At 41.0% G+C, this 23,157-nt stretch overlaps 1 protein-coding gene across 2 annotated transcripts in view; it reads left to right on the top strand.

Moving 5' to 3' along the window:
• ETV5 (ETS variant 5) overlaps positions 1–23,157 on the top strand; it is a 62,388-nt gene that overhangs the window by 29,891 nt on the left and 9,340 nt on the right. For both annotated transcript variants that reach the window (XM_025376244.1, XM_025376243.1), the window contains exons 8-11: positions 13,183–13,442; positions 14,445–14,504; positions 21,293–21,361; positions 21,540–21,709. In XM_025376244.1, the coding sequence (XP_025232029.1) occupies positions 13,183–13,442; positions 14,445–14,504; positions 21,293–21,361; positions 21,540–21,709 (559 nt within the window). The remainder of the gene's footprint in view (positions 1–13,182; positions 13,443–14,444; positions 14,505–21,292; positions 21,362–21,539; positions 21,710–23,157) is intronic.

Genomic DNA, 23,157 nt, shown 5'->3' on the forward strand with positions numbered 1-23,157 from the left:
AGAGTCATTCATTTATCAAAAAAGTGTGCAAAGGGAACCTTCTCTGTGCACTCCAAACCTGACCTCTTAAAGTTCCAGCCTTCTAAGTTTATTATCTGTGGCGTTCTAGAATCTCTGATGCTTGTGGCCTTCTTTTATAGAAGATGTGCTGGGGGCCTTTTTTTATTTCAAGTTTCCTTGGGATAAGGAGATAACCATGGGTGGGTAGTTGTCAACAATATTACCAAAGGATGCAAGATGGTGTGGGGGGGCGGCAATGGGGCAGGGGTAGGGAAAATACATGAGTGTACCTTTCCCAGGCCTGGTCCATTCCAGATGCCTGCCAGTATTTACTTGGAGATCACTTTATTTCTAGATGAAATGCAGGGAAAAAAATAAGGTCCCTTTGTCTGGTTCTGATCCACTTCCCATTTTGCTCCGAAAGTCACCATTAAGAACAGCAGAATATGGCTAGTTGCTGTTTATTCCTTGGTTAGGCCAAGGGACATGAACACTCGTGTTACACAGGGCTCAAGGGGTGAGCACTGATGGAGTTGGTGGGGGGCTGGCTTGGGAGTGGGCCTCTATTGCCACCCGGGGCTCATCTGGAAGACACAGCTGCCTCTGAGCTTTTGGCAATTGTTACCTTGTACTAACAACCTGTACTTGTGCAGGAGAGTTTGGATACTTGGTTTTTTATGTAAAAATTGTAGATTTTTTTTTTCAAGTTGGCAACTAATTCAAATTAAAAAAAACATCACTCTGCAGACTAAACAAAACTTCTCTGGGCAAAATCACCCCGCAGGCCTGCCAATTTGTGAACTCTGGCCTAGATATCATTTTTATTTCAATGGTTTTTTGGTGTTTTTAAACAGCATCTTGCTGATTTTCTGCAAGGGTTATGGGGAAACTGGGGAGGAGGGGTGGGGTCGGGTATATATCCAGTATTTGAAATTCTTAGCAAACTTCTATTTGTTGTACCATGAAGTATAAAAGAAAATTCCTTTATCCAGTATTTCCCCCTCAATCCTTGTTCTTTATCCGAGGGGCTTATGTAACATACTGTATTAACAGTTAATTGAGTTGGGAGACAAGTATCCTAGTTCTCCTGGAGAATTGGGAGACGGTAGCCCCAGTCTCAGCTGTGAAATAAGCCTGTCTCCAGTCCACCCAGCCTCCTGAGAAGGAAGGAGGTTTGGATTCCTGGGATTGATGAGTTATTTGCCCTTGGGTGTTGAAAGGAAGAGAGGAGGGAACCAGAATGCAGATATTTCTTTTTTGGGTGATTCCTCCTTGAAGTCTGCCTGTGCATTTTGGACTTACTTGTTCTTATACTCTGCCTTTAGGACTGATGGGTCTAAAATTCAAAGTTCTCACACACACTATCCTTGAGATAATTGAGGTAAAGGGGGAGGTATTCTGTAGGCTACCAAATTGATTAAAAACAACACTTTGCACTTGGGTTTCTACACAAGAATGCTGTCCTTTCAAAGTTGAAAGTGCACAGGAGTCCCCACGGAGTGTGGAGGGGGGATTTTCAATGCAGATTCCTTGTTAACATTCAGAGATAGAGTCGGTGGGCCTGGGGTGGGGCTTGGATATAGTCTTGTCACACTTTGAGAAATTGTGATGCAGCTCTCTCTACCCTCATCCTCATTCCACCCCACCTTTATTTAAAGCATATATTACCAAATTTTGTTTCTACTGCCTTTGTCTACTAATATGGTCATCCACGTGATATCTGTGTGACATAAAACGCATCAAAAACATGACTGATTTTGCTTTTAGATACTGGATAGTACACAGAAAATGAGACAGACTAAAATCCCTGGTTTGATTTTTGTAAAAGTAATAGAAATTACAGTCATGGATAATATCAAGCTTAATAATCATACATTTAATAACTTTTATGCTTGCCGAAAAGTGGGACAGATTACTTTTATTGGTGACTAGGTTGTCTCTTGGCTTAGAACTTAAAATTAGAGGGACTATTACTTCAAAACAAAATCCCTAATACAAATACGTGGTATTTTGCATGATAGAAGTAAATAGAGTCTCATTTAAAACTTTTAACAGCCCTGTGACATAGGCAGAGTAAAAAAAAACCATTTTGCAGATTAGAAATCAGGCCTCAGCACAGTTAAGGGACTTTCTAAAGCTCACATAACCAAATACAGGGTCCTACATTCAGCAACCAAACACTTTCATGACGTATAATTACGCCATTTGTTTCAGTTATGATTTTATTTGGGCTGCTGACATCCACTAATGTCTACTATAAAAACTGCGTAATTGACCTTGATAAATTTGTTTTGACCTTGAACATGATCTCTTTTTTTATTATACTTTAAGTTCTATCTATCTCTTCAACTACAAAATCTTAATAAATTCCTATATCATTTAATCCAAACCCATGTGCTTAACATGTGTCCTTTTTTTTCGCTGGGTGTGCCGTATCTGTTCAGTTGAATAGAGTAAGCTCTTTGAGGATAAAAACCTGTGATTTAGACTCCTTTCTTTATGCCATATTTAGCCCTGTATCTTATTTGTCCTCCATTTATGTTTATTGATAGTGATGGAAATTTGCTAAATTATGCCGTAAATAACTAAAATGTAATCTAGTCAAAAGTACATCCTTGCCGCACATGGCGGCACACACCTGTAGTCTCAGTTACTCGAGAGGCTGAGGCGGGAGGATCACTTGACCCCGGGAGTCCTGGCTCTGTAGTACACTATGCCGATCTATCAGGTGTCCACACTAAGTTTAGCAACAATATGGTGACCTCCTGGGAGTGGAGACCACCAAGTTGCCTAAGCAGAGGTGAACTGGCCCAGGGGTCAGAAACAGAGCAGGTCAAAACTCCCATGATCTCACTGTGCCACTGCTCTCCAGCCTGGGCAACATAGTGAGACTCCCATCTCTAAGAAAATAATGAAGAAAGAAAAAAGTACATTGTTAATGTTTTATATAGTCTTAGCATATAATTCTTCACAATTCAGTTTATTTTTAGAAGATAAATACTGTGTTTGAAAGCCATGATTTATACTGGTGATTTCCTCCCCACAAGGAGAGGGGAAAAGATATGTAATTTGACATGTTCAGACATGTTCCACTTATCCTGAAAGACTAGCTGCTCCTGGAAGAGGAGAAATATTTTTTCCTTCAGCCTTCCCAATCTTGAGAGTTTTCTCATTGTATTATTTATGATGTTTACATGTGCTGGGTGGAGGAACTTAGAAAAATATTCCTATGTCATGCCTATAGTACTGGCCGCATATATTTTTGGCCTTTATTAAACTATATCTCATTATATCTTGTGTTGAGGAAAGCCCTACAATTCAACTGAAGAAGCTCCACTAAGAAAAATGTATCTCTAAGAATTTTGGAACACATTGCTTTGTCATTTACTTGACATCAACAAAAGAGGTTAAAACCCAAGAAGCAGCAACATTTAAGGAAAATGCTCTTGTAGTAGAAGAATCCTCTGCTTCTGGATAGCCCCTAAGGGCATCAGTATTGTGGTAGGCTAGCACGCTGTAAATTGACAGAACATAATGTGCCGTGCTGGAGTCATCAGGAAAAGGTCAACTGGGTAGTGTCTTCTGAAGGAGGAAATGGCCTAAGCTGTTTGAGAATGTCAAGAACGTCCCCCTCAGTGGTTATTATTGAGGATTCAAAGCTTAAAGGGATGGGCTAAGTTTTCTGGAATTTTGATTTAACAAAAACTACCAATTCCTTAAGGATGCTAGATAAATTAAGAGATTTAATATACTTGTTTTTCCTCATTTTTTCTTCCTCTCTTAAAGTTCATTACCCTTAAAGTAAATTGCTATTCATTTTTGTCCTTCAGATTTTGTAGTACAATAATTTTTAGAGAGGAATGAACTTAACTGTGAGTCACATTTGTAGCCTGGCCTGAAATAAAGTGAATGTGTCTGATGCATCTCTTCTCCAAGCGCCTGTTAATAGCATGTTGTGTATGCAGCACAAATTCACTTTGGGATCTGAAACTGAGTTTCGTGGATGCTTAATGGAACCTTCTTTGACAGACTGAATAATGTTCTTGCAATGGTTAGAGTGCAGAGATTTTTTTAGTTCTGAGTCTTAAGAGGGTTTGTTTTCAGCATTTCATCATTTTTACAGTAGGCTTCTTATTACCTTTTAACAAGCTAAAGGACACTTCCTTTTATCCCCAGTTTACTGAAAGTTTTTAACATGAATAGAGGTTGAAATTCATTAAACATTTTTACTGCCTCTATTGGGATGATCAAATAATTTTCTCCTTTAATTTCTTAATATGGTGAGTTACATTGATTTATATGAAACCAACCTTGCATTCTTGTGACAAAGCTAACTTGTTTTTTTTTTTATTTTTTATTTTGGAGACAGAGTCTTACTCTGTCACCAAGGCTGGAGTGCAGTGGCGCCATCTGGGCTCACTGCAGCCTCCACTTGCCAGGTTCAAACAATTCTCCTACCTTAGCCTTCCTAGTAGCTGGGATTATAGGCGGGCGCCACCATGCCCAGCTAATTTTTGTATTTTTTAGTAGAGACAGCGTTTCGCCTTGTTGGCCAGGCTGCTCTCAAACTCCTGACCTCAGGTGATCCACCCACCCCATCCTCCCAAAGTGCTGGGATTACAGGCGTGAGCCACCACACGTGGCCCTTGAATTTGGGTTTTCTGATATAAATATGTAAGACTTCCATACCTGTCTTCATGATTGAGAAAGTACACAATTTTTCTTTCTTATATTGTCCTTGCTAGGTTTTAGCATTGAGGTTATATTCATCAAATGAGTAGAGGGTGTCTTCCCTTTTCTGTATTTTAGAATATCTCATGGGAAATTGGAAGTCTTTATTCCTTGAACTTTTTGAAGAATTTACTGGTAACACCATATGGGCCTGACATTTTCTTTGTAGGAAGATTTTTAATTACTGGCTCAGTGTCTTCACATTTTACAGTTTTGCCCTGGATTTCTATTTAGTTGAATAAATAAATAAATTTTTCTAAGTTGTCCATTTTGTGTGAGTTTTAAAATTAATTGACATAAAGTTATTCGTGGTGCCCTTTCTAAAATCTCTATAGCATCTGTAGTTGTCTTTTTCATTTTTTATATTATTTATATAGACCTTTTTTTTTTCTTAGTCTTGGCAGACAATATATTGCCTTTTCAACAAATCTGCTTTTGGCCTTACTTATTCTCTCTCGGGTGTTTTCTGTTTCATTGATTTCTGCTCTCACTAAAATACTTTATTCTTTGTTTTCTTTGGGTTTATTCTGTTTTTCCAACTTCTTTTGTTGTGTGATTAGCTCACTAATTTTTAGCCCTTTTTCTTTATAATATATAAGCACAAAACCATATAAAATTTCTGTTTAGGCTAGGGTGACTGTACATGGAAGTTTGCCAAGTCACTTATGGTCTGTCTATGCCTTGTCTAGAAGTGATTGCTAATAGCTGCTTCTTGTACTCTCCAAAGGATCCTGGTTTGGACAATCAGTTATTTGATCTCCCTATCCAAGTTCTGCTTTAGATACATTGCACAAGTTCTGATTTGCAGTATTTTAAAAATTCAGCTCCAAGTATTTTCTATTATTTCTTTCAACCTTGGAGTTCTTTATAGATATGTTTCTTAATTTCTAAACAAATGGGATTTTTCTGGCTGCCTGGACTATATGATTTTTATTTAAATCTCCTCCAGAGAGTATTTTAAAACGATTGTAGAAATACTGTAGACCAGTGGCTCTGGAGTGGGACAGACTGACAGATCTGGGGTTGAATTGCTGCTCTGCTACTGTGTGACCTTAGGCAGGCACTCACCTTCTCTAAACTTTGGTTTCTTCATCTGAAAATAAGATAATAGACACCACATAGAAGCATTGGGTGGATTAAATAAAATCACGCTTGGATAGAGAAGGTGTTCAGTAAATATTAGCTTCTATGACAATTTTACTTCTTAAAAATCACTTTTATTTTACACAAACTATACTAAAGGACGCTTCCTTAAATGAAGTAGATACCGCAAACTGAGAAACTTCATTGTTTAATGTTAAGTTTTTAAAATGTAATGCTCCCTTTATCCCTAATCTTTCATCATCACACTAATATTTTTTGTTTTGTTTTGTTTTGAGATGGAGTCTCACTCCATCGCACAGGCTGGAGTGCAGTGGTGGGATCTCGGCTTACTAAAACCTCCCCGTCCCGGGTTCAAACGATTCTCCTGCCTTAGCCTCCCTAGTAGCTGGGATTACAGGAGCACACCACCTCACCAGGCTAATTTTTGTATTTTTAGTAGAGGCGGGGTATCACCGTGTTGGCCAGGCTGGTCTCGAACTCCTGACCTCAGGTGATCTGCCTGCCTCAGCCTCCCAAAGTGCTGGGATTACAGGTGTGAACCACCACGCCCAGCCAAAGTTATTAATGTTATATCTACAACTAATACTTTCACTATCTGATATCCTGGGGACATGTCTTAGTTTCATCACCATCCCTCTCCCATATTTGATCTTGAGAAGTCAGACGAACATGTAGGCCTAGAAAGGACATGCTTTTTGTTCCTTATCTCTCAATGTCTTCTCACAGTTTAAGTGGGCCCATTTGAGTCTCAGCAGTGTTGGCAGGCCTTATGGAGTTGTTTCAGAGTTCTTTGGTGTATGTTTAGGGACAGTGTCTGGCTCTTCATTGTATCTCAGGAAAATAAACATTGTGAAGTTGGCACATTGCCACCTCCGACAAAAATCACCATTCTCTTTCTGCAAAAGGAGAATGGATATTGAAAAGGCAAACAGTGGGTTCCTTTGATTTGTGTGTGGCTTGTGTGTATCATAGTCTCCCAGTTCCTTAAGATCTTCTCTTTTATTTGCTTTTTTTTTTTTGAGATGGAGTCTTACTCTGTCACCCAGTCTGGAGTGCAGTGGCGCGATCTCGGCCTCCACCTCTCGGGTTCAAGCAATTTTCCTGCCTCAGCCTCCCGAGTACCTGGGTTTACAGGCATTTGACACTGCACCTGGCTAATTTTTGTGTGTTTTTAGTAGAGACTAGAGACGGGGTTTCACCATGTTGGCCAGACTAGTCTCAAACTCCCGACCTCACGTAGGGAACTCACATGGTGATCTGCCCGCCTCAGCCTCCCAAAGTGCTGGGATTACAGGCCTGAGCCACTGCAACAGGCTCACGCCTGTAGTCCTAGCACTTTGGGAGGCCAAGGTGTGTGGATCACTTGAGGTCAGGAGTTTGAAACCAGCCTGGCCAATGTGGTGAAATCCTGTCTCTACTAAAAATACAAAAAAATTAGCCATGTGTGATGGCAGGCGCCTGTAATCCCAGCTACTTGGGAGGCTGAATCAGGAGAATTGCTTGAACCTGAGAGGTGGAGGTTGCAGTGAGCCAAGATGGTGCCACTGAACTCCAGCCTGGACGACTAAGCGAGACTCCATGTCAACGGTGAAACCGTTACAGGTTTCAGTTCACCGTGTTGGCCAGGCTGGTCTCAAAACTCCCAACATCATGTAAGGAACTCACAAGGTAATCTGCCCACCTTGGCCTCCCAAAGTGCTGGGATTACAGGCCTGAGCCACCATGCCCAGCCATATTTGCATATCTTCTGATTTTAGCTTGGGAGTTGTGGGGAGAAGGTGGGGCAGTTGAAGATAATGTTCATTGAGAACTTACCAGTGTTGTAACAGGGCTGGGCCTTAAAATATACATTATCTTACATCATCTTTACAAGGTATCCTGGCTGTCCTTAGTTTTTTGGAGAGGAAACTGAGGCTTCAGGGCAGTTACATAACTCATACAAGGTCACACAGCTACTGAGTGGTAAAGGTTGGATTTCAGCCCAGGATATTCTGACTTCACAGCCAGAGCCTCTTACCCAGCTATGCTGCTTCTCGATTTTCCATCTTCTTCTCTGAGCCTTAACGGAAGTACTAAGTGCATGATGTTGATTTCTTGGCAGATTTTATGTATCATTTCTCAGCCGGCCTTTAAACGGTCACTGCTTCACCTGGCACCCATAATCACCATATAGCCTTTGTGAGATCCTTTTCTCCTTTTTTTTTTTTTTTTCCTGTAAGCATTTTGTTTACTCTGTGTTCTGGCAGCAGAAACCAAAAAGGAAATGCAGAAAAAGCATCTAACGGTTTTCATAACGTAAACCAAATGTTGGGAGTGTGGGTGAGCTGGTGGGAGGAAAGGCGCTATATAAATCTGACAAATAAATAAATAACTGGTTCTTTAAATAAACTTGCACCGAAAAAGCCTTAAACTGTGACCTATTGAATTTAGGCTTTTTCAGAGTCAGAAGTCTCCCTTTGCTCACCAAATGTGAGTTCCCTACACGTGTGCTCTGTTGGGCTAATGGTGGGAGTGGAGGGAGGGGAGGAAGAAGAGGTTTGGTAGGAACCAGGCTGTGCCTTCACTGAAAGTGATTGCCTGCCTTGGTAAATTAGAGGCATCTTTGTCGTGGTTGTATTATGTATACAACACATTCTCACATACTTCAAAAGGACTGGAGAAGGGAAGGGGGTTCAAATGAAGGTCAGTGAGTAAAGTTCACAGGATGTATTTTGAGGACAAGGACTGAATGACTTTACTAATCTCTGCACATAAAAGACATTATCAGCAGCAAGCTCTGAGAATCTTTCTTCCAAATACACTGGCTTTGTGACCTACCCCTGAGATCCCCCTTGGCCACTCCCGCTCTCTCAAAACAAACCAGTACAGAACAATCCCAATTATAGAATCTGTTCTGCAGATCACAGGCCTCTAAGCTTTGCGCATCCTTAAAGTTATGCTGCGGGGAGGGGATGAGGTTGCTGGCTAGTGCCCATGTGGAAGTACCTTTTCCTGAGGAGGCCATACCAGGCCAACTCTAGAGTTTCATTGTGGAAGGTGAGAAGATGAGCACTAAGCGGAAGTGAGGCCATCGGCCCGCCAGCTGCAGAGGCTCTGGTTACAGAACTGAGCAGCACATGCCGACTCGGAGCTATCAAAGGAACTGATTTATGGAGGTCACCTTCGAAGGTGCTGGAATAGTGGCAGAGGGGAAAGGGAGAGAAAATGGAAGGTGTTTTTACCATTCCTTTCAAGTAGCACAAGATTTGGGCACTTTACAAAACTAAGGCCTTAAGAATATCTTCAGCCGGGTGCGGTGGCTCACACCTATAATCCTAGCACTTTGGGAGGCCGAGGCGGGCGGATCACTTGAGGTCAGGAGTTCGAAAGCAGCCTGGCCAATGTGGTGAAACCCCATCTCTACTAAAAATACAAACAAAATTAGCCAGGCATGATGGCAGGCACCTGTAATCCCAGCTACTTGGGAGGCTGAGACAGGAGAATTGCTGGAGGCTGAGACAGGAGAATTGCTTGAACCTGAGAGGCAGAGGTCGCAGTGAGCCAAGATTATGCCACTGCACTCCAGCCTGAATGACAGAGTGAGACTCCATCTCAAAAAAAAATAAATAAAAAGAGTATCTTCATTGGCCAGGCACTGTGACTTTCGCCTGTAATCCCAGCAAACTTTTGAGAGGCTGAAAGAGGCAGATCACTGAATCCAGGAATTCAAGCAGCCTGGCCAATATGGTGAAACCCCGTTTCTACTAAAAATCCCAGCTACTTGGGAGGCTGCGGCAGGAGAATCACTTGATCCCAGGAGGCAGAGGTTGCAGTGAACTGAGATCAAGTCACTCGAGTCACTGCATTCCAGCCTGGGTGACAGAGCAAGACTCTGTCTTTAAAAAAAAAAAAAAAAAAAACTTCGTCTTTCTTTTCTGAAAGAATTCCCTTTAGGTTTGCAACACGGTGCCGGTGCCTGTGTTCTAAATGTCAAGTGTAAACCTGGGAGTTTACACTTCTTTAAAAACCATTGAAAGGTTTCTTTAAGTAACAGCAACCTGAAGAAGTTCTGCTGCAGGGCATTCAGTGACCCATGAAAGGCTGTCAGCCCACTGAACCTTCAATAGTTGGTAAAACTTGTTTAAGACATTGGCCAGGTGGATTCTGAGGCTTTTGATGTCTGGGATAAAAGGATAAGTATATGTAAATTGCCCAGTAGTTTTCATATTATGAAATGATCTTACCGTGCTGCTTTAGGTAGAGTAGTAAAGACAGAGCATGTTGTGCTGTGCTATACCCTGCTGTAAACAGTATCCTATCTGCCCACAGATCTCTTCAGTTTAAGATTAAATCTTGATGTTCTAGAAATCTGCTGGCCACCTGTTCCCACAGATTGATTCAAATCAAATTCGAACTATTTTATTAAAGCTATTCAAGAATCCTATGAATTAATAGAATTTAAGCTAAAAGTAGAGAATAAGACCTTAATAGTATAGGATTGTATTATTTTCCCTTGAACCTTGGCTCCTACTTTCTACCTGAGGGTATATATTCATAAATGCTTTTCTTTATACACATAGATTAGTGCTTCCTGTGTATTTCATGGACTGAGGGTCACACATCTCTAACCTTCCACAGCCACCTTCCTAAACTCTATCCCAGTCTGTCAATTATGGCTGTGGCAGAAACCATCCTTTACACACATGATTGTATTTCACCATTTCAGAAGCATTTGGAGGATAATACATCCCTATGTCACAGATAAGCAAACAAAGCCAAGAAACTTTGCCTTTGGTCACTTCCCTACTAAGGGATGGCAGGCTTTCCCTTCTACACTGCACACCCAACAGGGAAAGGGCAGCTGGCATGCATCTGGATCTATCTGACAACTGAAGAGTGTTAAGGAAACTCAAATAATAGCAACAGATTTTTATTGTTCTATCTTGTTATAAAAACAGTGCATATTTATTATCAAACTATAGATGAGCAAAAAAAGAAATTCACCTAAAATTATTACCACCCCACAGATAGGCAGTGTTAATATTTAAATGTCAATCTTTCTGTGGTTTTATGTGACACCATACTACTACTATTATTTTTGCTAAGCTTTGATACTCTACTGTTTAGCAACCTTCCTGAATATGTCAAAAATACCTTTCCAAGCCCTTATATATTTACATATTATGTAATTTCTAATGGTTGCTTTCAACTAAATGACTGTATCACAATATATATAGCCGATTTCCTTGTTAGACAGCTGCATTGGTGACCATCTTTGTAGTTACACATCATCTGTGATTGAAGTGCTGTTTAGGTACCTGGCACAGAGTTATTAACTGCCTGCTCATCTTCCAAGCTAAAAGGAAAAAAATACTTCTCTTTTGACTTTGTTACTTTTTTAATTACTAATGAGTTAAACTTTTTGTTTATGACCATTCCTATTCTGTAAGGATATTCCTATGTCCTTTGCCCATTTTTTTCCTCTTCAGATATTCATCTTTTGTTAATTTCTAAAAGCTCTTTATGTCAACAATGAGATTGCTGTATCTGTGGAGATTTTTCCTCAGTTTTACTTTTGGTTTTGTTTCTGGCGTTTGGTTTGATGTGTTTCTTTCCCCTTGGTTTGAGGTGTTTCTTTTGGTTTTGTTTCGTTTCTGGTGTCTTTTTAAGTTACAGAAATTTTTATACAGTGAGGTATATCCAGGTTTATCTTGATGATTTCTGCTGTTGGTATGATACTTAGGTTTTCCCTCACTCCTAAGTTTTGTAAGTTTTCATATATATTTACTTTCATATTATGGTTTCACTTTTTTTTTTTTTTTTTTTTTTTTTGAGACAGTCTTGCTCTGTCGCCCAGGCTAGAGTGCAGTGGCGCAATCTGGGCCCACTGCAACCTTCGCCTCCCGGGCTCAAGTGATTCTTATGCTGCAGTCTCCTGAGTAGCTGGGATTATAGGTGCACACCACCACGCCTGGCTAATTTTTGGGGGGTTTTTTTGTTGTTTGTTTTGAGAAGGAGTCTTGCTCTGTCACCAGGCTGGTGTGCAGTGGCATAATCTCAGCTCACAGCAAACTCCGCCTCCCGGGTTCAAGCGATTCTCCTGCCTCAGCCTCCTGGGTAGCTGGGACTACAGGCATGCACCACCGCACCCAGCTAATTTTTGTATTTTTAGTAGAGACGGTTTTCACCGTGTTGGCCAGGACGGTCTCAATCTCTTGACCTCCTGATCCGCCCACCTTGGCCTCCCAAATTGCTGGGATTACAGGTGTGAGCCACCACCATGCCTGGCCAATTTTTTTTGTAGTTTAGTAGACATGGGGTTTTGTCATGTTGGCCAGGTTGGTCTTGAACTCCTGACCTCAAGCAGTCTGCCCACGTCGGCCTCCCAAAGTGCTGGGATTACTGGCATGAGCCATAATTCCTGGCCTGGTTTCACTTTTTATATTGGAACCTTTAATCCATGTGAAATTTATTTTGGTATCTGTATAAAATGGGGTCTTTTTCCCCAACTAATTTGAAATGCTAACCTTAACAAGTAGTAAATTTTGAAATATACTTGACGGTTTTTGGCTTGCCACTAAATTCCTTTGATCTGCCTATCTCTCAATTCCTTGTATTACTGTTTTAATTAGTGTAGTTTTATGACATATGTCAATAGCTAGTGGGTCCTTTTGTCCTTTCAAAATAAAGTTTAGAATCATTTGGTCAAGTTAGTTGGGAAGGCATTTGCTTTTACAGATTAATTTTCAGTGAATCAATAGCTTCAAAGTCCTAAATATCTTCTCTTAGATCTTTTTTCTTTCTTTTCCTCAGAGAACAATTTTAAGATTTTATTCTTATATGGCCTATACGCTTCCTGATTATTCCTAAGAATGTTATGTTTTTTATTGCTACTGTGAATGGGATTCTCTCTCTTCTTTTTAACTACATTTTCTAACTGATTAGTTTGTATTCAGTCTTTAAAAATTCCTTCTATCTGTAGGTGAGAGAATGGATGAACTAGTGAACAAATGTTTATGTGTATGTTAGTGCTATTTGCAAATAATTGGTCTCATATATTCATATACATAATCTGGCCCATCTGTACAGATAGACTGTGCATACAGTATACATACATGAAAGAAAAAGAGGCTACCACATCATTGCTTTGATTTTTTTTTTTTTTTTTTTTTTTGCCACTTCCTGACTCAAGAGCTTCGAAATACACAATATAATTTTGGGAAGAAGGTAAAAATGTCCAGAAATAAGCATTATTAAGTATCTTGCAAATAATTTCATTAATTGGAACTTCTTCTAGTCCCCAGTGCTCGATCATAGTAGGTATTCATCAAGTCTTTGTTCACCACGAAAACCTCTTTCTTCTTACAGATTTCAGAGACAACTGTCTGAACCCTGCCACCCCTTCCCTCCTCAGCCAGGAGTTCCTGGAGATAATCGCCCCAGTTACCATCGGCAAATGTCAGAGCCTATTGTCCCTGCAGCTCCCCCGCCCCCTCAGGGATTCAAACAAGAATACCATGACCCACTCTATGAACATGGGGTCCCAGCCATGCCAGGGCCCCCAGCACACGGGTTCCAGTCACCAATGGGAATCAAGCAGGAGCCTCGGGATTACTGCGTCGATTCAGGTCAGCATCAAATTGTGCTATTCGTTGCTTCATTCTTGCTTTCTTCTGTCTCATTATTCAGTGTCTTATACATGCAGGGCCTTGGGGACAGGAATTTTTATAAGAATTTTTTGTAATTTTTATAAGAATTGCCCTCAAATAACTTAGGAGCTAGTAGAGCTGACGTGTTTATGCACAACGGAATACAAAACAAAACGGAAAAGGTATGTAAGTGGTAGGAAGTGCAGTAGGCATTCAGAAGTGGTATGAAGTACATCTCTGAGTCCAAGCTTGAAGAGTGTTGGGGTTCAGTTTTGGATGGAATTTGCTCTTGACCTTCTCTGAGATAATACGTAGGTTGATCTATTCAGGCACCAGTTGGTTATGGGAAACACTGATAACATGATGCTTGAAGAAGAGGTCACTTGAGTGTGGTTTAGTTTCAATGTGACAGTCCCAGCATGGCAAAAATGGACCAAACTGCAATCCTGTACCCCCCTTCCAATGCTGGTCCTGGCTTCCTAACTTCAGGTCTGCTAATCCCTTTGGCGTAAAAATACTCCCACCTCTTGGAGCAGAATTGGATGTGACCACCAGGAGTAAAGGGGAGCAAATTGGGAAAGATCTAAAGCAGTCATCTTCCCCTTCCCACCCTAACACCCAGGAGTCAGCATGGGGCAAAAAGCCAGGCTTGGCCTTCTGAAAGCTAATATTTTTTCCACTACCATTGGCTCTTTCACCAGATTTGGTGTTAACTAATTGCTAAAATGAGTGAACAACGAGAGTGAAACATCTTTTTTTTTCCTCCCGTGACTCTTGATTAGGAGAGCCTGCCTTTCAGATGGTGGGTTGTGGTGTTTGCCATCTTGCTTAGTGGTGTGGCACCTCTTTCCCAGGACAAAGCCAAAAAGACATGACCCCAGAGCGTTTAGGGGCTTTGCCACAGAGCTGCAGTTGACCAATGTGCTGCGTCTGCTGCAGAAACTATTGACAGGATTGTGTCCACCTTTGCTTTCCTTTCAGAAGTGCCTAACTGTCAGTCATCCTACATGAGAGCGGGTTATTTCTCCAGCAGCCATGAAGGTAAGGAGCCTGCTTTCTTTCCTCTCCTCTCCTTTCTTCCTTTCTTTCTTTTTCTCTTTCTTTCTCCTACCTTCCTTCCTTCCTCTTTCTTTCTTTCCTTGAATAATACTCAAGCTTAAAATTGCTCAGTTTCCAGGCTAAGATTTGAGATCATAGATTAAACCTTGCTTAGCTCATGAATATAAGAGCTAATTGGTTGCAATCTTCAATTATTTTGCAGGCAGGGTTTAAGGCATGCCCCTGAGCCCTGTGAGGGCTGCCATTTTCATTAGCAATGAGCCCACCTTTTTAAGAGGATAGGACAATTTGGAGAAAAAACAAACCCACCATATTTCCACATTTCCAGAAATGGAGGTTATGTTTATATAACAATATCAGCTTAAACTGGAATTTAGGAGTTATGTCAGTGAGAGTGGTTTTTATACATTTTATAGTTATGTCAGTGAGGGTCCAAGGATGTCTTAGAGTTTTAAAAATGTGTCTCTAGGTTTTTTACTTGGTTTGAGTGCTCGGGGTGGGTAACTCTTCATTGTAATTATTATTATATGATAAATGGTTGCCACTTTTAACATGGGGGGGAAATTGAAGGTATTCTTCACCAACCTTGACACATATCCTAACATTTACTTTTATGTGAAGATGATCATTTTATATCAAGGGTATATGTTGTCTGCTCAAGTTCTTGTGCCCAATCCCTTTGGGACCAACTCAATTCAGTAAGTCTCTGAGATAATCTCACTCTAATGAGGAGCAGGAGCAGTGGGCAAGGTTGAGCCTGTGACTTTGCCTTTATTAGTGCTTACCTACTAATTAGGGTGAAAGTAATTGGGAACAAATAAGATGCATAAATGTTCCATAGCATATGGCTTCAAGGAAGTAGTCAGAATGGAGCTAGAATGTTAGTTTCTTGGAGGAGCTTGCTTTTGAGCTAGTTTCTGTGTTTTGTTTTGTTTTGTTTTGTTTTGTTTTGTTTTTTGAGACGTAGTCTCACTCTGTCACCCAGACTGGAGTGCAGTGGCATGATCTCTGCTCACTGCAAGCTCTACCTCCTGGGTTCTCGCCCTTCTCCTGCCTTGGCCTCTCAAGTAGCTGGGACTACAGGCGCCCGCCACCACGCCCAGCTAATTTTTTTTATTTTTACTAGAGACGGGGTTTCACTGTGTTAGCCAGGATGGGTCTCCATCTCCTGACCTCATGATCCGCCCACCTCAGCCTCCCAAAGTGCTGGGATTACAGGCATGAGCCACTGCGCCTGGCCTAGTTTTCTTTAAAATACAAACTTTTGTAGCTTATTCTTAGCACAAGCAACAAATACTAATTACACAAAATTCAGAAAATACAAACAGGCAAAAAGATGAAAATTAAGTCTCACTACCCAGAGATAACCATTAACTTGCTACATAGTCTTTCAATCTTTGCTGTGCATATGTAAATATAGAATTATACAGATCATACATCAAAACATCCTTGTTTTATAGTCTTTTTTTTAACAATAGTCATTAACTCAAATTGAACACTTACTATGTTTCAGACACTGTTCTGTGTTCTTTACATGCATAAATTCAGTTGTTTAATTCTCATAGCAGCCCTATAGGATAGATATTTCTGGGTTTTTGTGTGGTTTTTTTTTTTTTTTTTGAGACGGAGTCTCACTCTGTTGCCAGGCTGGAGTGCAGTGGCGTGATCTCAGCTCATTGCAACCTCCACCTCCCGGGTTCAAGTGATTCTCATGCCTCAGCCTCCCAAGTAGCTGGAATTACAGGCGCGCGCCACCACACCCAGCTAATTTTTTGTATTTTTAGTAGAGATGGAGTTTCACCATGTTGGCCAGGATGGTCTCAATCTCTTGACTTCGTGATCTGCCCTCCTCAACCTCTCAAGGGATAGATATTTCTATTTGCCCCATAGGGTAATGAAACTGAGGCTCAGAGAGGATAAAAGATGTGCCTAAGGGCATGTGGCTGTAAGAGTAGAGCCAGAACTCTAAGCCAAGCCCTGTGGCTCCAGAGCCCATACTCTTCATCTCCTTCCATACTCCACAGCCAATGTCATCTCTTTAGCACCCAACATTCCCCTGTGATTTCCTCGTTAAAGTACTTATTGCATGAGTATGCATTTAGCTGATCACCTGTTGCTGAAAAGTGGGTACTTCCAGATTATTCTCAAATTCTGTGAACATTCGTCTAGCTGTTTTCTTGTTCTCTTGATTCTTGAAGCTAAGTTTCTGAAATTTCTGGGTAAAAGGGGGTATGACATTTTTTAAGGCATCTGCTGCTGGTTTTTGTGAGGGTCTGTTTTGTTGTTTTTAGTGCATTGTCACAGATTTTTAAATTTTAGGATTTCTCTAAAGACGTCATTAGATGTGAATCAGAAGGAAGTAGGGAGCCTTTTGTTGGGGGAGGATAATTGGGCTTTTAATCTCCTGCATAAATGAATGACAGTAGCAAATCAATGGGCTCATTTGACGGAAAGGAGCCCTGGTAGGGACTGAGATCATGCTTTCCCGGCATGAAAGGCCTGGAGAGGTGGGCTCAGAGCTTAAAGTTACCCTTTTGGGCAAAGGCTAACTTGGGATGGTGGATTGAGGAATTCCCTTCTAAACATTGAAACATTGAAGTTTTTTTATAACACCTTCCCCAGATGTATGTCTTCTTTTTCTCAAATACATTTCTCCCTAAAGATTTAAAGCAGTGTGATTCCGAAAACCTGTGGCAACAGCGTCACCTGGGACTTTTTAGAAATGTACATTCTCGGGACCCATCCCAGGCCTACTGAATCAGAACCCCCAGGGGTGGGGCCCGGCAGTCTGTTGTTTTAACAAGTCCTGCAGGAGATGCTGATGCAGCTTCAAGTTTGAGAACTACTGAGTAGTAACAGTTCTCAAGTTTGGTCAAACATTGGAATTACCTGAGGAGCTTCTAAAAATGTTGACTTCCAGGCTTCATCCAGAGCAATTAAATAAGAAATTCTGGGGTGGGACCCAGGCTTTAGTAGTTTTTAAAGCTCCCCTGGTGATTCCAGTGTGCATCCAAGGTTGGGAACCACTGGTCTGTCATTTTAAATGCAAGTCAAAGGAGCTGATACTCATGAAGCGCTGGGTGGCTTTTATAAGTGATTGGTTCATAAGAGTCGTTTTTATGGGTAGCTGCTTCGCACTCACTTGGTTAGATGGGAGACCGAGTGTTGTTTCCCTGGGTACCCTGTGATGTTCTGAGTGAGTGTCTAGCCCTGGAAAGGAAGAGCTGTCTCCCGGACACTGGCTGTGATGGGCACAGCTGCTTGGGGCTCTCTGAGGTTCCTGAATGTTTCTACAAAAGCAGTTGATGTCTGCAGCAGGCAAACTAGGAGGGAGTCGGGGAAGAGAGGGAGGAAAACATTTTGCATAATTACAACATTTAGGAAAGAGCATGCTCTTAAGGGAAATATTTTTAGCAAGGCATTGGGTTGCTTACTACACACAGACTATCTGGTGCATTTGTGTGTGTTTTCCCTCCACCCTTTCCCATTCCTTTCCCTGACTTCACACACATCAAAGAAGTTAGTTTCAAAGAATCCAGCATTTTTAATTGTTCTAAATTACCCTAACATGCTTTTCCTATCCTTATACAGGCTTGACCACAGATGCCTGTGGAACAGTTAATGAAACAAGTGTTTCTGATTGGCATCTGTGATTGCTAAGATAGCCATCCTGCCTTAAGTGTTCACCTGGAGTCCTTGCATAATAACGTTTTGAGTCTTTCGTTTCTAGTTTGCTCCTCAAACAGGTCTTCCTTCCTGCCACCTTTATTTGAGTGATGAGATGATTGTGGCCACAACTGATATAACTGCTGGCTCAAATTCAACTGACTTAAATTTCACTTAAACCAATAGTATCTTCCAGGTGGTATAGAGGACCGCATGTGGCGATGACTAGAAACCACAAAATACGCCAAAGTGATACTTGTTATAGGCAGACCTTTATCTGATTAGTTTTGAAAACCAAACCGAGAATTTCATCTAGATGTGGGTGGTTGTATTTTTTTTCTACATACTGTGATTACCTTAGAGGAGAAGAACTCAAAAAATAACATGGCAAGTTTGACAGATACGTAAACTTTGAAGTAGTTCACTTGTAATGACTTTATAATAAGACCATTAAAACATCACCAGAATATCAAAATACATATGGAAGATCGGGAAATACATAGCTTTCTGGCAGACAAGGCAAAATATTTGAAGCATAGTGGATTATGAAAGTCTTTTTGGTAATACAGAGTATACCAGTTTGTCATAAAAGTCAGTTGAGTGCCAAATTGGAAAATAAATTTTTCAGGAGTCATTGAATCCCTGACTTGAAAGTTAGCATTATATTCTTAAATATTTTTTAATGAAGACTATAAAACCTCTCATTTATTCAAATATTTATTTAGTACTTATGTGTAAGGTGCCATGAGGACACTAAGATACCAAGATATGATCCTTACCCTCAAGGAATTTAGAATCTTTCATGGAGGATATACGATCAAGCTCTCACATTATTCAGTTAATTTCTTAATAGCACTCAACACAATGTACACTGACTGTTTATTTTTTTAACTATCATTTATTACACACTTATGTACCAGGAGCTACTCTTGGCACTCTGGTATGAAGATAGAGAAATAGATCAGTTGAATGATACTAACTCAATTAAACTCTCATAACGACACCATAAGGTAGGAATTATCTGCTGCAGTGAGGACACTGGAGCACAGAGATTAATTTATTCAAGATCGCACAGCTGACTGGGGTCCATCAGTGCTGTGCCACCTCTTGTTTCTTTTTCTCCTTTATTGTCTGTCTCCCCCAGTTGAGATACAGGCTCCATGAGAACAAGGACCAAGTCTATATTCGCCTGGCTACTGACTCCCTTCTAGCACAATGCCTGGCATAAATACTTAGTGGATTAAATAATATATAAATGTCAATAAAATAGACTTCTTTTGATGTCCTTAAGCAACAGAGAACTAATGCTTAGGGCTGAGAAAACAAAAATGAATAATACAAACCTCAAAACAGTCTCAGTTGTGCAGAGTTTCTTCAGTCCCAGGCCTCTTAAAAATGGTGCTGGTCCTGCCAAGAAGCTACTTGATCTGGGTTGACTGAAGAAACAAAGAATGGCAAAATTATATCTTGGCACCTTTACTCATGGATTTTTCCTTCTTTCTTTTGTTTCTTTTGTTTTTTTGTTTTGTTTTGTTTTGTTTTGTTTTTTTTAGACAGGGCCTCTCTCTGTTGCCCAGGCTGGAGTACAATAGCGTGATCTCCACCCACTGCAACCTCCACCTCCCAGATTCAAGCAATTCTCCTGCCTCAGCCTCCCAGGTAGCTGGGATTACAGGCGCCCACCACTATGCCCAGCTAATTTTTTGTATTTTTACTAGAGACAGGGTTTCACCATGTTGGCCAGGCTGGTCTCGAACTCCTGACCTCACATGATCCACCCACCTCGGCCTCCCAAAGTGCTGGGATTACAGGCTATTTGTCTTCAACAAACCGATCTAAAATCACTTATTGCCTACTCCTCCATAAGCCACATAGCACTTGTTATTATGCCTATCCTCATTCAGAACCCTTGAACCTTTACAGGTGCAGTCATCCTTATAATTGCTCATGGAATTATAATTATAATTGCTCACCACCATGCCCAGCCTCGTGGATTTTTCAAGTCGTAGTGAATCCTTCGCAGACTCTAATGAAAGTCCTTCATTGCAGAGCCTTTTCACCTACCTGCCTGTACTGCATATCCAACACACATAGACCTGTACTATGAGCCAGGTGAACTGAAGGGAAAATAGAGCACAGGGAAGCACCGCTTATCAGACGGGAGCCCTGGGGCATTGTCCTAAGATGTGTGCTGGTAAAGGAATATACACTGGAGACCTTACACCTTGAGACAGGCTAAACTACAAGGAGGGATGGGACCCCCATCAGAGTTACTTGTTACCTGGCTTTGATTTAAACCAGTCTTGACAGGGTGCCTAGTGACATGGTGGTTAGCACTGAATGTATATTAGGGGTTTGTGGAGGAAGACTGTCAGGCCATCCTTCCTTCTTGAGCCCTTTAACTTTTTGCCTTGCCTTCTTTTATTTCCTTTGCATGTGTTGTTGGGCCAGTTCCTCCTTCTTGACCTCTGTTTTGTCATCTATACAATGAATTTGTTTCGTTGCTAAAAAGTCTTTTCAGATCCTCTCCACTGTGTCTGGTAATAATACCTCCAATACTGCTTTCGAAATCCTCTACAGGCCCAAGTCTTTATTCATTTTGGCAACATTCTTTACCCTTCAAGCTCTTTCGTAATTGAATGAGGTATGTGAGTAGCTTGGATGACTTTATAGGAAAGGTTGAAATTAATTTTAGCTAAAAGGAAAATGGCAGGTCTGTGTACAGATGAACCAAATCCATCCAGCTAGGCCAACTGAAATAGAGATGTGTTTTCAGATGTAAAGGCTTAGTCAGAGCAACATTGATCCAGGCAGACCTCAGAAGCAAAATGTGAAGGAACGTCCTGGTGACTCAGCACTTCCCCGCAGCCTTAGCTGTAAAAGCAGGAATTGATGCGGCTCTGACTGAGGCGCAGGTGATTACATCGGAATCGGAATGCCTGAGCCCTCTCGAAGTCCCTGAAAATTCCGTCTGTCATAGATACAGCAGTAGGACTTAGGGTCTGAAATGACAGGATGCCACTCTAGTCCTTAAATCCATAGTTTTTTAGTACAACACAGAATTTGTTAAGCAATGTAGTCTTTCTTTTTAAATTCTCTTTCAGGTTTTTCATATGAAAAAGATCCCCGATTATACTTTGACGACACTTGTGTTGTGCCTGAGAGACTGGAAGGTAAGTAGCCCCATCCAAGATTTGTTGCCAGGTAGAGGTTGGCAGATGTCAGAACACCTCAGCCATGACTCCCTTCCCAAGTCCAGTGATTAAATCAGCATGAACAACTCCTTTTCGTCCCAACCACCTGAGAAACTTAGGACTAAGCTATTGTGTGATGTGTCCTTGTCCTAAACAGGCAAAGTCAAACAGGAGCCTACCATGTATCGAGAGGGGCCCCCTTACCAGAGGCGAGGTTCCCTTCAGCTGTGGCAGTTCCTGGTCACCCTTCTTGATGACCCAGCCAATGCCCACTTCATTGCCTGGACAGGCCGAGGCATGGAGTTCAAGCTGATAGAACCGGAAGAGGTATGCACTGGATGCTGAACTCAGATGGGTTTTGATTTGTTGTTGTTGATGATGGTGTTTTTTGTTTAGATTTCCATTGAGGCTTCGTATTGTGTCAAGTCTGCTTTTCTTTCTCATTCATATTCTGGCCTGGCCACTGGGCTTGGCAGTATCCCTCCTATTAATGGGACAGTTTATAATGCATGCACAGGCAGAGTTCTCCACTGTAGAATACATTAAAAGTATTTGTAACACTTCTGCAAAATCTAGGGAGCAAGATCATGAAGTCTTATATTCAAATAGGATATGGTGTCCCTCTTGGAAAGTCTTTTTCAAGTATTGTTTCAATGATACAGACTTGTTTTGGTCTTAGCCCCTGTAGGCCATAGTCTGTCTCTGAGGCTACATGAACATATTGTATGACATTTTGACAATATATTACAGGATACAGCTACCCACAGTGTATTACAAATGGCTGTGGCCTGGAGAAATAAAATTATCAGAGGTGACTCAATCTTAATGAGCTTAGATTTTTTTTTTTAAAAGGTGTGTTATGGCCGGGCTCAGTGGTTCACACCTGTAATCCCAACATTTTGGGAGGCTGAAGCAACAATATTGCTTGAGCCCAGGAGTTTGAGACCAGCCTGGGTAACATGGCAAAACCTTATCTCTACAAAAAATACAAAAAAAATTAGCTAGGCATGGTGGTGTGTGCCTGTAGTCCCAACTACTTGGGAGGCTGAGGCAGGGAGGATCGATTGAGCCTGGGTGACAGAACAAGACCCTGTGTCCAAAAAAATAAAATAAAAGTGTGTTATGTGACGTCATAATAGAGTAGTTGAGAGATGATACAAACCTCAATTATTTTAATAGGAAAAAATCATTGTTACTGTGTTTGTGCCCAGAACAGAAATAACTCTGTTGACAGAACCAGTACCGTTTCTTCAATGGAGAAGACACACCCTAGAATCCCTTTCCTGAATATCACATAACAAAGTAAATTAAATCAGGCTCTCAGTATAGCATATTCTAAAGGGGTTGATTTTTAATTTCTGTTTGATTTAGAATCTAGAGAGATTATAAATGGAACAGAAATAACTGCCCAAAAAAACTGACATATGCTTCTTTTAGTAGCATGTTCTTAGGCATATAAATTAAACCAGCAGATCAAAAGGCATCTTTGGGTTGGGTATAATTAAATTGGGAACAACACTCTTAGACACTCTTAGAAAGCATTTGAACGAGAATTGCTGTTTTCAGTGTTCAGTTAACTCTAGGGCTCGCTTTAGCACACCAAAGAAATACGTTGGCATGGGGTTAACAGGAGGAGGTAGCAACCCGAGACTTGGTTTGGAAGAAGAAAGTGGTCTAACGGTTCAAACAGGAAAAGGAGGAGAATGTATGGATTGGAAATTTATGAAGAATCCGGATTGATAGAAGGCAGACTTCATTAAAGGCAATTAGAAAAC

This window comes from Theropithecus gelada, chromosome 2 (genome assembly GCF_003255815.1).
Source record: "Theropithecus gelada isolate Dixy chromosome 2, Tgel_1.0, whole genome shotgun sequence".
Classification (NCBI taxonomy): domain Eukaryota; kingdom Metazoa; phylum Chordata; class Mammalia; order Primates; family Cercopithecidae; genus Theropithecus; species Theropithecus gelada.